The sequence below is a fragment of the Scyliorhinus torazame genome, chromosome 14 (genome assembly GCF_047496885.1).
Source record: "Scyliorhinus torazame isolate Kashiwa2021f chromosome 14, sScyTor2.1, whole genome shotgun sequence".
Taxonomy (NCBI): domain Eukaryota; kingdom Metazoa; phylum Chordata; class Chondrichthyes; order Carcharhiniformes; family Scyliorhinidae; genus Scyliorhinus; species Scyliorhinus torazame.
This window is the reverse complement of record NC_092720.1, coordinates 79,253,621-79,272,697: the sequence shown is the minus strand read 5'-3', so window position 1 is coordinate 79,272,697 and position 19,077 is coordinate 79,253,621. Positions and strand designations below refer to the sequence as shown.

The 19,077-nt window shown below is 45.0% G+C and overlaps 1 protein-coding gene across 1 annotated transcript in view; it reads left to right on the top strand.

The window, feature by feature from the left end:
• The window catches only part of plch1 (phospholipase C, eta 1), a 251,627-nt gene extending 234,341 nt beyond the window's left edge, over positions 1–17,286 (top strand). The window contains exon 23 of the mRNA XM_072474403.1: positions 14,891–17,286. Within this exon, the coding sequence (XP_072330504.1) occupies positions 14,891–16,899 (2,009 nt within the window). The 3' untranslated portion in view covers positions 16,900–17,286. The remainder of the gene's footprint in view (positions 1–14,890) is intronic.
• The last annotated feature ends 1,791 nt before the right edge of the window (positions 17,287–19,077 follow it).

The window sequence follows — 19,077 nt, the reverse complement described above, 5'->3', positions numbered from 1 at the left end:
CTCTCGGTTCAGTCTGTCTCTGGCAACCTTGTTCTAGTGGCTAAAAGCTAATCAGCGTGTTTTCTCCACATCTCCAAATAGTCCCGAGTTTCAACAGTGTAGGAGACAAGTCCTGTCTTCTTGTTAATACTACTTGACATTTGAGAAAAATGGTGGTTAGCCCTGTTCTGACATTGCAAACCCGAATTTGGCTGCTTTTTCAGAGCTTTCACTTCAGAGGCTAGTTCTTTGGTTCTTGCTCCAGGCTGTCGATTTGTTTTTTAGTTGCCAACCACTGTCCCTCCAATCTGCATACCAGGGCCTCCTTTTCCTGAGTCTTGTGGCAATAGATTCAACATGACATAGACATGCTGGCAGAATAAATTAAACACAGAAAAGTTTGCAGCAATGTATTTTGGTCAGAAGAATGAGGAGAGACGATACAAGCTAAGTATTACAATTTTAAAAGGGGTGCAAGAAGGAAGACCCTGAGTGTTTGTGCACAATTTTTGAAGGTGGCGGGACAGGTTGGCAAAGCAGATGAATAAAGCATACGAGGTCCTGAGATTTATGAATAATAGCTGCATAAGTGCATCAGTGCTACACCTACATAAAACACTGTCCAGACCCAGCTGCAGCATTGTATCCATCCTGGGCACCACATTTTAGAAAGGACATGACAGCTTTGGAGAGGGTACAGTAGAGGGTACGAGAATGGCTCCCGTGATGAGGGATTACAGCAATGTGAATTGACTGCAGAAGCTGGGGCTGTTCCCCGTCGAGCAGAGAAGAAGAGATTTGGTGGAAGCGTTTAAAATCATGAAGGGTTTAAATAGAACAAATGGGGTCAATAACCAAAGGGCATAGGTTTAAGGTGATTAGTAAAATGTAGTTAGGATTTGGAAAGCACTGCATGATAGAGAGGCAGAGACATATTCGACAATAGCTGTCAAAAAAGGCAGTATGTTGGCACAGTGGTTAGCACTGCTGCCTCACAGCACCAGGGACCCGAGTTCAATTCCGGCCTTGTCTGTGTGGAGTTTGCACGTTCTCCCCGTGTCAGCATGGGTTTCCTCCGGGTGCCCCGGTTTCCACCCACAGTCCAAAGATGTGCAGATTTGCTAGATTGGCCATGCTAAATTGCCCCTTAGTGTCCATGCAGGTTAGGTTATGGGACTAGGGCAGGGTGACTGGGGGAGTGGATCTCGGTAGGGTGCTCTTTCAGACTCAATGGGCCAAATGGCCTCCTTCTGCACTGTTAGGATTTTATGATTCATAAAACCAAGTAATTGGTTAAATCGTTGAAAGAGAATTTTACAGCTATATAGGAAAAGGATTGGATGGGGGAGAGAGGGTTCTGGCATGGGTCTAACTTGATTACCCTTGGTCAGAGCTGAGGCAGTCTCCATGGATTGAATGGCTGTCATCTATGCTGTACTGTTCCGTGATTCTAAGACATCCCTGACCTGGAATATTGTCCAATTATGGTCCAGAGATCAGAGGGGAAACATAAGTTTTTTTTTTAAATTCTCCAGTTGAAGCCATTTCATATGAATGCCTTGATGATCCTAATAGCAATCAGACCACTCCAAAACTGGCATAATTCTTTGAAGCAGAATCTTTCTTACTGGATGCAAGGCCAAAACAAATAGCAAGAAAAATAGATGCCCACAAACATGTAGTGTCTTAACAATATTTGGTCCGCTATTTCTCTTAATAGAATTTAGTGTTCAGCCCAGAGAACAACTAATATATACCATAAATGGTGTAAGAGAACTGTGCCAAGCACATCTTTTCTCTCATAACATTGTGGTTCCAAAAGGAAGATTTTGCCCTATGTTGACCCTCTGATTGCTTCCAAATAAAGAGGCAAACTTTGTGTCCACTCAACTCTTACATCCAGAGCGAGAGACTTTCATACAGGGATCACAAAATACCTGAATATCAATATAAAGGAATTTATTACAAGTAAATAATGTTCAGATTTGAACTTGGAGTATTCAGGAGCACATCTGGACAACTAGCCAATGAAAGATTTCTCCTTGGCGTCTGCCATAACAATTGCTGCTTGCTTTCTCTGGTCCATCCTATAGCAACAATTCTTGCCCAACACCAGGAAAGAAGAAATATTAATTTTCGTATCACTTTGTACCCAAGGACATCTGAATTTTCACAGCTTCTGCCTTGCAGCATTGATCAAATTTTCAGAATTCTGTAGAGAGCATTTACTGATTCTGGATGAAAGGCTCAATGTGGCATGTTGAACTTGCATTGGCAAGCTTGATGCTTATGGGGAGGCCATTTGGAGGAAGCAATTTTGTTAGCAATTGTTAATGCTGATGCATTCCAAAAAGCCTAGACTCTGAAGACTTCTAAATCTAAACGGAAAATATTTGTCTAATACAGCAAAAAGCAGAGGTCCACTTGTCCATTTGTGATTAGTTCTGAACGCTACCCACTTCAACCTGAAGTACAGCTGTTCAGAATCGCACCATTCATTTTGCCCATAACTTTGCAAACTCGAGACTTCCGGGTGCGGCAATGACCAGCTGAGTCGCACGTTTCGGCACCTCCCGTTGGAACGGACTTTTGGGCTCTTGATAGGAGCCCCAACGGCAATTTAAACGGCCAAAATCACTGTGCGGTAAACTAGAAGGGAATCCCCCCGGACACACATGGAAGAAGGCGAGGATAGCGGCCGGATTGCAGAAGATCCTCTGGAGCAGCGGCAAGGAAGGAAAGCTCGAAGCAAGATGGCGTCGGAAGGTGGCCGTTTGTTATGGGGCCCGGAGCAACAAGAGTTCCTGCGGCGCTGTGTGGAAGAGCTGAAGAAGGAGTTGAAGGAGGTGTTGGCCCCGATATTACAGGCGATTGAAGGGCTAAAGGAGGAGCAAAGGACCCAGGAGCTGGAGCTTCGGGTCGTGAAGGCAAAGACTGCTGAAAACGAAGATGAAATACAGGGCCTGGTGGTGAAGACAGAGACGCACGAGGCACAGCACAAAAGGTGTGTGGAGAGGTTGGAAGCACTGGAGAATAATTCGAGGAGGAAGAATTTAAGAGTCCTGAGTCTTCCCGAAGGCGCAGAGGGGGGCGGACGTCGGGGCATATGTAAGCACGATGCTTCACTTGCTAATGGGATCGGAGGCCCCGACGGGCCCTTTGGAGGTGGAGGGAGCCTATCGAGTTTTGGCGCGAAGACCAAAGGCTGAAGAAATACCTCAAGCTATAGTGGTGAGGTTTCTCCGCTACAACGACAGAGAGACGGTCCTCAGAGGGGCGAAGAAAACTCGGAGCTGCAGGTGGGAGAACGCGGTGATCCGCGTATACCAGGATTGGAGTGCGGAGGTGGCGAGAAGGAGGACAAGTTTCAATCGGTCTAAGGCGGTGCTTCATAAAACGAAGGTTCAATTTGGAATGTTGCAACCAGCGAGACTGTGGGTCACACACCAAGGGAAGCACCACTACTTTGAGACGGCAGAAGAGGCGTGGACATTCATTGTGGACGAGAAGCTGGAATAGTCTGGCGAGAGAAAGAGCTTCTGGGATAAAGTGGTGGGGTGATTATGTGGGGCGAGGAAGGGGGGGGGGGGAGATGATTTTTTTCAATTTGTTAATTCTTCGACCCTGTAACTTTTCTCTCTTCCCCTCGTTTAGGGGGGGGTGAGTATGAGGAACTGTGGGCGCCGGTGGGAAGGAAAGGGGAAGGAGAAGGGAAATGCGCCATTAGGGGCGGGGCCGAGTGGGAAACGCGGGCTTTGCTCCCGCGCTATAGTAATTGTGGTGGGAACAGGGACGCAGGAAGGAGGGGGCCTCGCACAGTGAGGGGCCGAGGGCAAAGGGGGAAGCCGAGGTCAGCCAGAGTTCGCTGACTTCTGGGAGCAACATGGGGGGTGCAACTACGCTAGAGGTTGATCTAGTGGTGGGGGGGGGAGAAGAGTTAACTGGGTTGCTGCTGCTAAGGAGAAGGGGGGGGAGCTGTTATGGGACGGGGTGGTCGAGACGGGGGGGCACCGTCGGTGGGATATATGGGTACGTGGGAACCGGGTGAGGAGCTGGGTTAAAAAAGAGGATGGCTAGTCGACAAGGGGGGGGGGGGGGGTAAAGAGCCCCCCAACCCGGCTGATCACGTGGAACGTGAGAGGGCTGAACGGGCCGATTAAAAGGGCACGGGTACTCGCACACCTAAAGAAATTAAAGGCAGATGTGGTTATGTTGCAGGAGACGCATCTGAAACTGATAGACCAGGTCAGACTACGTAGAGGATGGGTGGAGCAGGTGTTTCATTCGGGTTTGGATGCGAAGAATAAGGGGGTGGCTATCTTAGTGAGGAAACGGGTACTGTTTGAGGCAAAGACCATAGTGGCGGATAGTGGGGGTAGATATGTGATGGTGAGTGGCAGATTGCAAGGGGAGGAGGTGGTTCTGGTGAACGTATACGCCCCGAACTGGGATGATGCAAACTTTATGAGGTGTATGTTGGGGCGTATCCCGGACCTAGAGGCGGGAAGGTTGGTAATGGGGGGAGACTTTAATACGGTGCTTGATCCAGGGCTGGACCGGTTGAGGTCCAGGACCGGGAGGATGCCGGCAGCGGCCAGGGTGCTCAAGGACTTCATGGAGCAGATGGGAGGAGTAGACCCCTGGAGATTTATTAGGCCTAGGAGTAAGGAGTTCTCATTTTTCTCCCATGTTCACAAGGTATATTAAAGGATAGACTTTTTTGTTTTGGGAAGGGCGCTGATTCCGAAGGTGACAGGGACGGAGTATACGGCCATAGCCATTTCGGACCACGCTCCACAATGGGTAGACCTGGAGGTAGGAGAGGAAAAAGAACAGCACCCACTCTGGAGAATGGATATGGGCTTGTTGGCTGATGAGGGGGTATGTCTAAGGGTGAGGGGGTGTATCGAAAGGTACTTGGAGCTTAACGACAACGGAGAGGTTCAGGTGGGAGTGGTCTGAGAGGCGTTGAAAGCGGTGGTCAGAGGGGAACTGATATCCATAAGGGCACATAAAGGGAAGCAAGAGGGTAAAGAAAGGGAGCGATTGTTGAGAGAACTTCTGAGGGTGGACAGGCAATATGCAGAGGCACCGGAGGAGGGACTGTACAGGGAAAGACAAAGGTTACATGTGGAATTTGACCTGTTGACCACGGGTAAGGCAGAGGCACAGTGGAGGAGGGCACAGGGTGTACAGTATGAGTGGGGAGAAGGCGAGTCGGCTACTGGCCCACCAATTGAGGAAGAGGGGAGCGGCGAGGGAGATAGGTGGGGTGAGAGATGAGGAAGGAGAGATGGAACGGGGAGCGGAGAGAGTGAACGGGGTGTTCAAGGCATTCTATGAGAGGTTATATAAGGCTCAGCCCCCGGAAGGGAAGGAGGGAATGATGTGTTTCCTGGATCAGCTGGAATTCCCGAAGGTGGAGGAGCAGGTGAGGGTGGGACTGGGAGCACAGATTGAGATGGAGAAGGTGGTAAAAGGGATTGGGAGCATGCAGGCGGGGAAGGCCCTGGGACCGGATGGGTTCCCGGTGGAATTTTATTGGAAATATATGGACCTACTGGCCCCGCTTTTGACGAGAACCTTTAATGAGGCCAGGGAAAGGGGGAAGTTGCCCCTGACTATGTCAGAGGCGACGATATCGCTACTTTTGAAGAAGGAAAAAGACCCGCTGCAGTGTGGGTCCTACAGGCCCATTTCCCTTTTGAACGTAGATGCTAAGCTCCTGGCCAAGGTGATGGCAACGAGGATAGAGGATTGTGTCCCGGGGGTGGTCCACGAGGATCAAACTGGGTTCGTTAAGCTGAACACGAACATACGGAGGCTGCTAGGGGTGATGATGATGCCCCCACCAGAGGGGGAGGCGGAGATAGTGGTGGCGATGGACGCCGAGAAAGCATTCGACAGAGTGGAGTGGGACTATCTGTGGGAAGTGTTGAGGAGATTTGGTTTTGGAGAAGGGTTTATTGGATGGGTACAGCTGCTATATAGGGCCCCGGTGGCAAGTGTGACCACAAACAGGCAGAGGTCGGACTACTTCCGTCTTTATAGAGGGACGAGGCAGGGGTGCCCCCTGTCTCCGTTACTGTTTGCATTGGCAATTGAGCTGCTGAACATAGCACTGAGGGGCTCTAGGAAGTGGAGGGGAGTACTCGGGAGGGGAAGAACACCGGGTATCATTGTATGCAGATGATCTATTGCTGTATGTTGCGGACCCAGTGGAGGGGATGCCTGAGATAATGTGGACACTCGGGGAGTTTGGGGAATTTTCGGGGTACAAATTGAACATGGGGAAGAGTGAGTTGTTTGTGGTGCATCCGGGGGAGCAGAGCAGGGGAATAGATGATTTACCGCTGAGGAGGGTAACAAGAGATTTCCGGTACTTGGGGATCCAGATAGCAAGGAACTGGGGAACCCGACATAGGCTTAATTTGACACGATTGGCGGAACAGATGGAGAAGGATTTTAAGAGGTGGGACATGGTGTCCCTTTCACTGGTGGGCAGGGTGCAGGCGGTCAAAATGGTAGTCCTCCCGAGATTTCTTTTTGTGTTCCAGTGCCTCTCGGTGATGGTTACGAGAGCTTTTTTCAAAAAAAAAATTGAAAAGAGTGTTATGAGCTTTGTGTGGGCTGGGAAGACCCCGAGAGTGAGGAGGGGGTTTTTGCAGCGTAGCAGGGATGGGGGGGCTGGCACTGCCGAGCTTAAGTGATTATTATTGGGCCGCCAATATCTCAATGGTGTGCAAGTGGATGGGAGAAGGGGAGGGAGCGGCGTGGAAGAGATTGGAAATGGCGTCCTGTAAAGGAACCAGCCTACAAGCATTGGCGACGGCGCTGTTGCCGTTCTCCCCGAAGAAATACACCACAAGTCCAGTGGTGGTGGCAACGCTGAAAATTTGGGGGCAGTGGAGATGGCATAAGGGAATGACGGGTGCCTCGGTGCGGTCCCCGATAAGAAATAATCATAGGTTTGTCCCGGGGAGAATAGATGGGGGGATTTAGAATATGGCAGAGAGCAGGGATTGTGCAACTGAGGGATCTGTTCCTAGACGGGACGTTTGCAAGTCTGGGAGCGCTGACGGAAAAATATGGGTTACCCCAGGGGAATGCATTTCGGTATATGCAATTGAGAGCTTTTGTGAGGCAACAGGTGAGGGAATCTCCGCAGCTCCCGACGCAGGAGATTCAGGATAGTGATTTCGGGGACATGGGTGGGGAAAGGTAGGGTGTCAGATATATGCAGGGAAATGAGAGACGAGGGGGGAGATCCTGGTGGATGAAGGGAAAATGGGAAGAAGAGCTGGGGAAAGAGATCGAAGAGGGGCTGTGGGCAGATGCCCTACGCAGGGTAAACTCTTCATCCTCGTGTGCCAGGCTTAGCCTGATACAATTCAAGGTCTTGCACAGGGCGCACATGACCGGAGCAAGGCTCAGTAAATTTTTCGGGGTAGAGGATAGGTGCGGGAGGTGCGCGAGAAGCCCAGCGAACCACACCCACATGTTTTGGTCATGCTCGGCACTGCGTGGGTTCTGGGTGGGGGTGGCAAATGTGCTTTCGAAAGTGGTGGGGGTCCAGGTCGAGCCAAGCTGGGGGTTGGCTATATTCGGGGTTGCCGAAGAGCCGGGAGTGCAGGAGGCGAGAGAGGCTGATGTTTTGGCCTTTCGTCCCGAGTAGCCCGGCGAAGGATATTGTTAATGTGGAAGGAAGCTAAACCCCCGAGCGTGGAGGCCTGGATAAACGACATGGCAGGGTTTATAAAACTGGAACGGATAAAGTTCTCACTAAGAGGTTCGGCTCAAGGGTTCACCAGGCGGTGGCAACCGTTCATTGACTATCTCGCAGAACAATAAAGGAACTGGGAAAGTAGCAGCAGCAACCCAGGGGGGGGAGGGCTCGGGTGGGTCCTCAGGGGTGTTTTTGTATGGATATTTTTACTTGGATATGTATAATGGCTTGTTTGACTTTATTATTTGGGAGAGTTAATATTTTGTTATGGCAGTTGCCAGTTAGTTTATATATTACTTATTTATTTGTTAAAAACGGTCATTATTACTTATATTGTTTTATTGTTGTAAAAGGGAAAAACTTTTGTACTGTTTTGTTTGGCCGGAAAAAAAAAGATTTGAATAAAATATATATTTTTTTTAAAACTTTGCAAACTCCATAAATTTGTATGTCAAGAAACTGACGTCTCTGTCTTGTATATAAAGTCTACCTCCACATGCAAAGCTCCATTGCATGTGATAGATTAGCCCCTATACATTTGAAAATGCTTTATTTGATGTTGCTTTGTTTTCATTATTATGATATTATCATTGCCTGATTTAGTCAAATAATTAACATTGGTATTCACAATGGAATGAGACATTCTTACATAGAACTGATGAAGGCAAAATTCACCTTACAACATAGAAGGATTTACACTGGTTGGATTTCCTCCAGGACTGATCTAGGGCATGTAAAAAATGAACTTTTGAAGGAAAAGACTTATCATGTGATAGAACATAGAACATAGAACGATACAGTGCAGTACAGGCCCTTCGGCCCACGATGTTGCACCGACATGGGAAGTCAAAAAACAAAAGCCATCTAACCTACACTATGCCATTATCATCCATATGCTTATCCAATAAACTTTTAAATGCCCTCAATGTTGGCGAGTTCACTACTGTTGCAGGTAGGGCATTCCACGGCCTCACCACTCTTTGCGTAAAGAACCTACCTCTGACCTCTGTCCTATATCTATTACCCCTCAGTTTAAGGCTATGTCCCCTCGTGCTAGCCATTTCCATCCGCGGGAGAAGGCTCTCACTGTCCACCCTATCTAACCCCCTGATCATTTTGTATGCCTCTATTAAGTCTCCTCTTAACCTTCTTCTCTCTAACGAAAACAACCTCAAGTCCATCAGCCTTTCCTCATAAGATTTTCCCTCCATACCAGGCAACATCCTGGTAAATCTCCTCTGCACCCGTTCCAAAGCTTCCACCTCCTTCCTATAATGAGGTGACCAGAACTGTACGCAATACTCCAAATGCGGCCGTACCAGAGTTTTGTACAGCTGCAACATGACCTCATGACTCCGGAACTCAATCCCTCTACCAATAAAGGCCAACACTCCATAGGCCTTCTTCACAACCCCATCAACCTGGGTGGCAACTTTCAGGGATCTATGTACATGGACACCGAGAGCCCTCTGCGCATCCACATTTTACCATTAGCCAAATATTCCGCATTCCTGTTATTCCTTCCAAAGTGAATCATCTCACACTTCTCTACATTAAACTCCATTTGCCACCTCTCAGCCCAGCTCTGTAGCTTATCTATGTCCCTCTGTAACCTGCAACATCCTTCCGCACTGTCGACAACACCACCGACTTTAGTGTCATCTGCAAATTTACTCACCCACCCTTCTGCGCCCTCCTCTAGGTCATTTATAAAAATGACAACGGCCCCAGAACAGATCCTTGTGGTACGCCACTTGTAACGGAACTCCATTCTGAACATTTCCCATCAACCACCACCCTCTGTCTTCTTTCAGCTAGCCAATTTCTGATCCACATCTCTAAATCACCCTCAATCCCCAGCCTCCGTATTTTCTGCAATAGCCTACCGTGGGGAACCTTATCAAATGCTTTACTGAAATCCATATACACCACATCAACTGCTCTACCCTCGTCTACCTGTTCAGTCACCTTCTCAAAGAACTCGATAAGGTTTGTGAGGCATGACCTACCCTTCACAAAGCCATGCTGACTATCCCTAATCTTATTATTCCTATCTAGATGATTATAAATCTTGTCTCTTATAATCCCCTCCAAGACTTTACCCACAACAGACGTGAGGCTCACCGGTCTATAGTTGCCAGGGTTGTCTCTACTCCCCTTCTTGAACAAAGGAACCACATTTGCTATCCTCCAGTCCTCTGGCACTATTCCTGTAGCCAATGATGACATAAAAATCAAAGCCAAAGGCTCAGCAATCTCTTCCCTGGCTTCCCAGAGAATCCTAGGATAAATCCCATCAGGCCCCGGGGACTTATCTATTTTCAGCCTGTCCAGAATTGCCAACACCTCTTCCCTCCGTACCTCAATGCCATCTATTCTAATAGCCTGGGTCTCAGCATTCTCCTCCACAACATTCTCTTTTTCCTGAGTGAATACTGATGAAAAATATTCATTTAGTATCTCGCCTATCTCTTTAGACTCCACACACAACTTCCCATCCCTGTCCTTGACTGGCCCTACTCTTACCCTAGTCATTCTTTTATTCCTGACATACCTATAGAAAGCTTTTGGGTTTTCCTTGACTCTACCTGCCAAATATTTCTCATGTCCCCTCCTTGCTCGTCTTAGCTCTCTCTTTAGATCCTTCCTCGCTACCTTGTAACTATCAAGCGCCCCAACTGAAACTTCACACCTCATCTTCACATAGGCCTCCTTCTTCCTCTTAACAAGAGATTCCACTTCTTTGGTCAACCACAGTTCCCTCACTCGACGCCTTCCTCCCTGCCTGACCGGTACGTACTTATCAAGAACACGCAGTAGCTGTTCCTTGAACAAGCTCCACATATCCAGTGTGCCCAACACTTGCAGCCTACTTCTCCAACCTACCCCTCCCAAGTCATGTCTAATGGCATCATAATTGCCCTTCCCCCAGCTATAACTCTTGCCCTGCGGGGTATACTTATCCCTTTCCATCACTAACTTAAACGTCACCGAAATGTGGTCACAGTCCCCAAAGTGCTCACCTACCTCCAAATCTAACACCTGGCCTGGTTCATTACCCAAAACCAAATCCAATGTGGCCTCGCCTCTTGTTGGCCTGTCAACATATTGTGTCAGGAAACCCTCCTGCACACATTGTACAAAAGACGACCCATCTAATGTACTCAAACTATATCTTTTCCAGTCAATATTTGGAAAGTTAAAGTCTCCCATAATAACTACCCTGTTACTTTCGCTCTTATCCAGAATCATCTTCGCCATCCTTTCCTCTACATCCCTAGAACTATTAGGAGGCCTATAGAAAACTCCCAACAGGGTGACCTCTCCTTTCCTGTTTCTAACCTCAGCCCATACTACCTCGAAAGAAGAGTCCCCATCTAGCATCCTCTCCGCCACCATAATACTGTTCTTGACTAGCAGCGCCACACCTCCCCCTCTTTTGCCTCCTTCTCTGAGCTTACTAAAACACCGAAACCCCGGAACCTGCAACAACCATTCCTGTCCCTGCTCTATCCATGTCTCCGAAATGGCCACAACATCGAAGTCCCAGGTACCAACCCATGCTGCCAGTTCCCCTACCTTATTTCGTATACTCCTGGCATTGAAGTAGACACGCTTCAAACCACCTACCTGAACACTGGCCCCCTCCTGCGAAGTTAAATCTGTGCTCCTGACCTCTCTACTCTCAATCTCTCGTACCCTAAAACTACAATCCAGGTTCCCATGCCCCTGCTGCATTAGTTGAAATCCCCCCAAAGAGCACTAGCACATCCCCCCCCCCCCCCCCCCCCCCCCCCCGGATATTTGTGCCCCCAGGATAGCCCCATGAGTGGCTGATTGAGTTAACACACACAATGGATTATTTAGCATGTTTATTTAAATGATTCACGCGCCACTTACAGGTTAAGCGCAGGAAATTAATTTTTGGCTTCTTGTTAATTTCTGGGCTTGTGGTGGAAGTAAGGGGATAGGTACTGCAAGTAACTGTGGCATATTTTCCACTGGCTACAACTGATTTTCATTCTGACACATTTTTCTTGTATTACATTGTATTAGATTGAAACCAAAGCATGAACAGCACTGCCTGTGGCTCTAACTCATTGTGGTTCTTCCAACCTGCAGCAGGTGACACCAGCGACATCTTCTAGTGTTGTAAATGGGAGGTCTCTGAGGCTATCTGTACCAGGTGGACTAGCTGCATCATTTTCTCAATGCACCGAGTGAAACCGGGTGAAGAAGCACTGGGTTTCACCTCTATTGCAGGATTCCCAGGGCGTAAAGTATTCTAGACTGCACCAACATAGCCTTGTTTGACTTTGTGAATAAAAAAGGGTTCGACTCCCTCAATGTCCAGCTGATTTGTGAATATAGGCAGAGCAACATTGCAGGTCGGTGCCCAGCCTGCAGAGAGCACTCGTGATTCATTTAGTTTGCATCAGTCCTTTTGTGCTATCTTTAGTCAACCCAGGTTGTCATGCTAATACGCAACAAAGTCCTTCAGAAGTGGCTAATGACAACTGTCAGGAAGCTAGGCATAGCTGCAGAACTGGCATCCCATGTTGCCATGTGAAACATTGAGTATTTATAGAAGTGCCTGTTATGGTCAGGTAGTTTGTATGTAATTTGTACGATCTGAGTTATGAAAGGGGGTCATAATAGTGATGAAAGTAAAACGTAACTATGTGAGTAGGGAAAGAGCTGGAATATAGTGTGGATTGTAGGAGATTGAGGGAAGCAAGTGAGCGCAGCAGTGAGGTTGTAGGTGAGGGGAGGTTAGTGAGCTGAGAACAATGTTCCTGTTAGCTGCACAAGTGTGTGGACAAGCAGCAGCCATGTCCAGAATAATTCCACAGCTACACAAAAGCATTCAAAGGACCACTCACTGAAAAACTGGCTGGAAAAAAGATTAAAGGGAACCTTGAATGAGAAACACAATTTCTAATATAAAGTTCCTGATTGTGCCATTAAACTGCCTCTTGCAGTGCAGCCATACCCTTGAGAGCCATGGTCCTGGCATTAATCTCCTTTGCACCCACTGCCTACTGGCAGCGGAGGTGTTGCCTGGAGGGATTTCTGCTCCCAAGGAGAATAAGAGCTTTTTCCTATTGCCCACTGCCGGACCTGGGTTTCCAATAGAGCTTCAGAGAATCTGGATGCCCCCATTATACCTTGCAGTAACCTGCAACGATTTCCTGCTGTCTGCAACCAGAATGCATGTTCCTTTTAAGAAATGCCAGCTTCTTTGTATCCGTGAAATTCAGTAGCCAAACCCTTGAACAAGAGTAGATAGTACTGGCTGAATACATGGCTGCTCATGACCTGCCAGCACCAACGTAACATGGGTCTTGTGACCCAAATGGCATGTGTAGTGCATGTCCTCGCTCCTGGGTGCAATCGATTTTCTAGACTTCGTTCAGTATTCTATTCATGTTTAGCACGCTGAATATTCAGATAGAAAAGAACTTCATGGTATTGAGAATATAAATTTGTAGAGGCATGAAGTGAAATAATTGCCTCAATGTAAACAAATTGATTAAGTAAAAGGTGTTGTAGTATGTCATGGCAAGTTATGATCTTTAACAAATTGACTTTATATGTACAATACAAACAAGAAATATTTTGTTTTCAAATCCATTAATTCCATTATCCTCTTGAAGTAGAATGATATGGAATCCTCTTGAATTCCATGTATTCATGGCTAAAAAGTATCTGGTGACATATTGTCTGATCCCTATTAATATTGCTGTATTATTTGTGTTTTTTGCTTTTATCTCCTCCAGAAAAAGACCTCACCTGAACTTGCTGTAAATTTATAAAGAACCTCTGTGCAAAGAGTTATTGCCACAGTCTTATCAAAACACTGCATGATATAGCCTTACAAGTTGCATCGTTTTTAAAAAAGTACCCGCATTTAGTTTTCTTTCTTTTAGATTTTAAATTGAAAATAAGTAACTTAATGAAAAAAATATCCATTTGATACCCGAACAAAAAGTAAATGTTAATGAAACATTTTCAATATCTTAAATTCAATGGTCCTTTTCCCGTTGGTTAAGTTGCTTTCATTTGAAATTCTGTAATGTGGATCTGATTTGAGAATTATTTTAACAAAATTGTTTCTATTTTTGTTCTGTCTTTACTGTCCTGTTTCTTTGTAGTTCAAAACTGACTAGGAAACTTCTGCAGGTAAATCTAAACTTTTGAGAAAGGTGCTTCACTGATAAGAATCAAGAATGTATTTCATAAACGTTTTTTGCTGTTTTCAGATTTGAAATACCATTAAATTTAAACTGAAACATATGATGAAGTTCAGTGAAGGACCTCATCAATAACTTTCTTTTTCTCTTCCTCTCTCCAAGTTTTTAAAAACACTTTCATGAAATCTGCATCTCCATAAATTGTTTTCCAGTGTAATTGTTTAAAAACAGATGTCTTCAGCAGGATGAAAGGATGAATATCTGAGTTGCAGTGAATGCAATTCACATCCTACAAACCTGCAATCAGAATGTTAAGACTAAATTGGTAATATCCAGGGTCAGAAAAATGTAATTCGTACACAAATTAGATAATCCTTCTTTCCAACCTTTGGGATCGATGAAACCACACAAAATGTGTAGGGCATTTAAATTTATACTAAAGAGTATGAATGTGAACATTTATCATTTGAACTTATTGGCCAAGGCTAAAGAGCCCCATCTACCACTTACAATGGTCAGGAGGGAGAGGGTGGGTGGTTGTTGCAGCCCTCCGAAATGGCCTAGCAAGCCACTCTGTTCAAGGCCAACTAGGGATGGGCAACAAATGATGGCTCACCAATCAACACCCACATCCCATGGATGAATGTTAAAAAAACTCATCAGATGCAAGTCTCCCTGCCATCAACTAGAAACCAGACCAACATTCGGAACCAGTGCTGTGGTTTCCGTTCTCTGACATTGTTTAGCCTGGGGCCCAATCGAATCCCTTCTGTCTCACAGGTGGGAATTCTACTACTGACCAGTGGTAATTCCATCTAGAAGCAGGAAGCCAGCTATTTAGAGTCCACATTCTAGACCTCACTTGCTGACGCTGTCTGGAGTGAGGCCTAAAGCGTTCATCTGATTCAGAAATCAAAAAGTTACTATTAAACCAAATGCGAAATTATCAGCCTTCCTTCAAAAACTCACTTTCTGATCATTTGTTTTGCAGGAACAAACGCTAACAAAAGTTCAAGTAAAAAGTGTTGTGAAGACAAACCTATGGAATCATCATTTGTTTTACCTCACTGTATTCCATTAACTGCTGCCAATGAATTTTGTGGATCTCGGTCACAAGACTTGACGAGGAATATTTCTAAAATATTGTCTGTAAATACAGAAGACCTTTCATATAATGTTTCAATAGATGAGCATAGTTCCTTTGAAAATCTTCCCTTCAAAGGGCAGCATCATGCTTACTCTGGTGAGGTATGTGATCAAGGACTTTTGCACAAAAATGAACAGTTCCAGTTTGAAGGTAATCTGATTTTGTCTCCGTTGACCAAAGAGAACTTGGTACAAGAACAGAAACTCACCGAGCGACAACAGGAACCACTTTGCAATACAAAGCATGGAGAAGGTGAAGAAAATATTGAAAAAATGGAATTCAACAATAAGGCACATTATATCACAATGTCTTCTATTTGTTCACCAGCGCCTGTTGACAATTTTGATGCTTCACAATCTTTAGGCTTGACTCCTGACAGCACAGTCTCTCATCTGATTGATGCCATGTCCTTGTCCAGTGAAAGTGGAGTTGGCAGTTCTATTTCAGCGCTCATTGCACAGTTTGAAACAACAGCTGATAGAACCAATCTGACCATGGTTTCAAGTTTTCAGGGAACCAGCAATCATACATTAAGCATGATGTCTGGACTGTCACAAACTTGTGGCTTAGAAATGAATGCACCTGTAGATCCACTGTGTAGGAATATTAAAACCAAGAAACCATGTTTGGATGTTACAGCAGATACTACAGTCTTCTCTAGCCCTGAAACATCAGACCACTCCACATATACCATTATTCACGAGGAAGCTCTCTCTTCAGTTTCCTTGCGTAATACTAAAAATGCAAGTACATTTGATAGAACTTTGGAGGTAACACTAAACCAAACCTTAAATCCTTTGGATAGCCATACAAATTCCTTTGTAAATTCACATGCATCCAGCATCTATGACACAACCTGGAGCTCGATGGGTGATCACAGTAAATGTGATAGTACAACTGCCACTGGTACGGCAGCTGATGATACCATCCTTAATGTGGCTCTACCAATAGATTCTGTTGGTAGTAGTTTAATCGAAATGGATGAATTTGAGTTTACAGTGACAGCCACAGAAAACTGTAATGAAGACATGAGCCCAGAAAACCCTTCATCGGCTTGGAATCACTATCTGTCAGGCCAGATGAATGTGGAAAACGTAAGCAATTGCTTATTTTTGGAGGGCTTGCCGGCTTCAACTCCAGATGAAAAGGCATTGTATACTTCTAAAACAAATAATTGGAATCCACTGCCTTCAGCTGCATGTAGAATCTCACCAAACATCCATCCTTTTACTGCAGCAAATCAACCGAGTGCATGTAAATCCAAGAGTCTTGGTGATCTGACTTCTGAGGACATAGGCTGCACCTTTGAAAGCAAGTACAAATTTATCAGCAAAGGTTTTATTGTGCCACGTATAAAAGATCAACAAACATCTTCCTTTAAAAATGTGACACAGCCTGCAGATGCTTTAACAGAGCAATTACGCAAACTTGTATCATTAGAACAGGAGGAAAATCAAGTCATCCAGGTTTCAGGTTTAAGGCCGGAATCGGGTTACCAAAGGGGACTAGTAAGAAAGCTCTCATCTAGAAGCCAGAGCAGAGTCCGTTACGTTGCTAACAGGGCAAAACAAATTCAAGAAGCCAACAAGCATAAATTTTCTAGTGGTGTAGTTTTAAGAAATAAACCCCCAGTACAGCACCATACAGTTAATAGGCATTCCACAGGTTCCTACATTGCAGGATACCTGAACCAGCTTGAAGAGGAAGGATTGGAAGGTCGAGGTATTCCTGAAGGTTCTTGTAGTACACTGCATCATAGGTATCTTGACAACTTTTTCACTGACAACTCAATATTGCAAACTGAGCCCAGCACCATCAGTGAGCCAGAAATTTACTTCCTACTTCGACTGTGATGTGGGTTTTTAAAAAAACATGCCATTTGCAATGTTTTAAAATAGCTCTCCCATTGAAACACTGTTTTAGAATAAACCTCGTGCGTAATTCCTTTTCTGTTTAAAAATGTGAGAGTTGACATCTTGTCACTGATCTGGACTTTCTATGTACAAAGTTTTGTTAATGTCGAATGCATAAAATGTTATGTTAGAGTCTTGAAATGAAAATCTGCAGTTATAATTGGTCAAATGTCTAGTGGTTATGTGGGAAGTTAATCAATTGAGTAAATAAATCCATTTATGTAGCCGTGATGTCTGTCACATTTGTTTTTGTAAGTTTGCTCTGATTTGTGAAAGTTACATTATTTTGTTTGATGAAATAAAAACATCCATTTCATTTGATGCTTACATTTGCTCATAATTGAAGCACATTTTGTTCCATAGATACCAAGAAATGGCATTGAGAAAAAATGTCATGTAATTTGCACCCAGCGACGCTTGTAATTGGGATGTTAAGCAGATAGCCAGTACAAAAGATGGAGAAAATTAAGTGCATGAGCCACTGATTTGAATTTCCGCGATCTTTTAAGCTCCGCTATCGACCTCTGTGCCTGAATGAATATTCGCTCTGCTTCTAGGTGAAACAACCGTGCATGAAAACTTACTGCAATTGATTCAGAATGAGTTTGAAATTCGTTCCAAACTTTTAGGTGCAGCAAGCAACAAAACCTTACCTATAGTGTTTTTGTCAATTATTGGAAGCATTTCTATTTTCCATATTTTCTGCTTATTTGAATGCATTTCTTTGGCATCAGTGCAGTGACTTTAAATATCAGAAATCTTCCAAGACTATTTTCTTCCAAAATGCTGTGTCTAATGTGGAAGATTGCTGTTTAGCAGGCTGCAACATTTAATTATCAGTTTGGTGCTTTCCTTGGGGCCTGATTGTTCATGCTGATTTCTGCTTTTCACCGATTTTTACATTTGGGCATATGTTGATTCGATTGGCACAAATTGACATTTGGAAAATTGGCATAGGAATTGGGGTAATATTGAATGCAGCTTCCTGATTGAACCTGCACAGAATAGTGCACTGCTATATTATTTCTGATGTCTTTAATCAGAACATAATAAATACAGGTGGAATTTGCTTGCGTTTCGGGTGGTATGACACAAATAAAGCACCACCGTGTAAGAAAGGAGTGAAAGAGAAAACTGGGAAACTGCATTTCAGTTAGCCTGACATCAGTTGTTGGGAAAGTTCTGGAATCTCTTATCAAGAAATCTTAACAATGCACTGAGAAAATCACCATATGATCAGACTAGAGACCCAGGTTCAATTCCGGCCTGGGTGACTGTGTGGTGTTTGCACTTTCTCCCTGTGTCTGCATGGTTTTCCTCCGTGTGCTCTGGTTTCGTCCCATAGTCCAAGGAAGTGCAGGTTAGGTACATTGGCCATGCTAAATTTCCCTCAAATGTCCAAAGTTGTGTAGGTTAGGTGGAGTTACGAAGATAAGGCGGGGGAGTGGGCCCAGGACGGCTAATCTTTCAGAAGATAGGTGCAAACTCAATGGGGCAAATGACCTCTTTCTGCCCTGTAGGAATTCTTTGGTTCGAGAGTCAACATAGTATGTTAAACAGGAAACCGGAGTGGAGAGGTTTATTCCAATTTTTTGAGGATATAACTAGTAGGGTAGATAAAGGGGAACCAGGAGATTTAGTATACTTGGACTTCCCAAAGACATTGAATAAGGTGCCACACACAAAATTAATAAGCAAGATAAGGGTTCATGGAGTTTGGGGTAATATGTTAGCATGGATAAAGGATTGGTTAATGGACAGGCAGAAAATGATTGTGGTATTATAGGTATTACGGTACCTGAGAGGCTGAAGTACCATTGGTAGAACCTATATGCTTGCTATTGGCTAGAGTGTATAATAGCTCCACCCTGATAGGCAGGGTATAAGAACCTGTGCCGTCTCAGCAGCCCTCATTCTGTACCTGAGCTGCTGGGGGAAACATCTAGCTTATTAAAGCCTTCAGTTGGACTACAACCTCGTTTTAGTGGTCATTGATCGTGCATCAAAGATAAACGGCATTTTCAAGTTGGCAGTGTTTGATTAGTGGAGTGCTCCAAGGAGCAGCTATTTACAATCTTTTATCATCTTTGGCAGTTCCTCAATTTGCGAATGATGTCT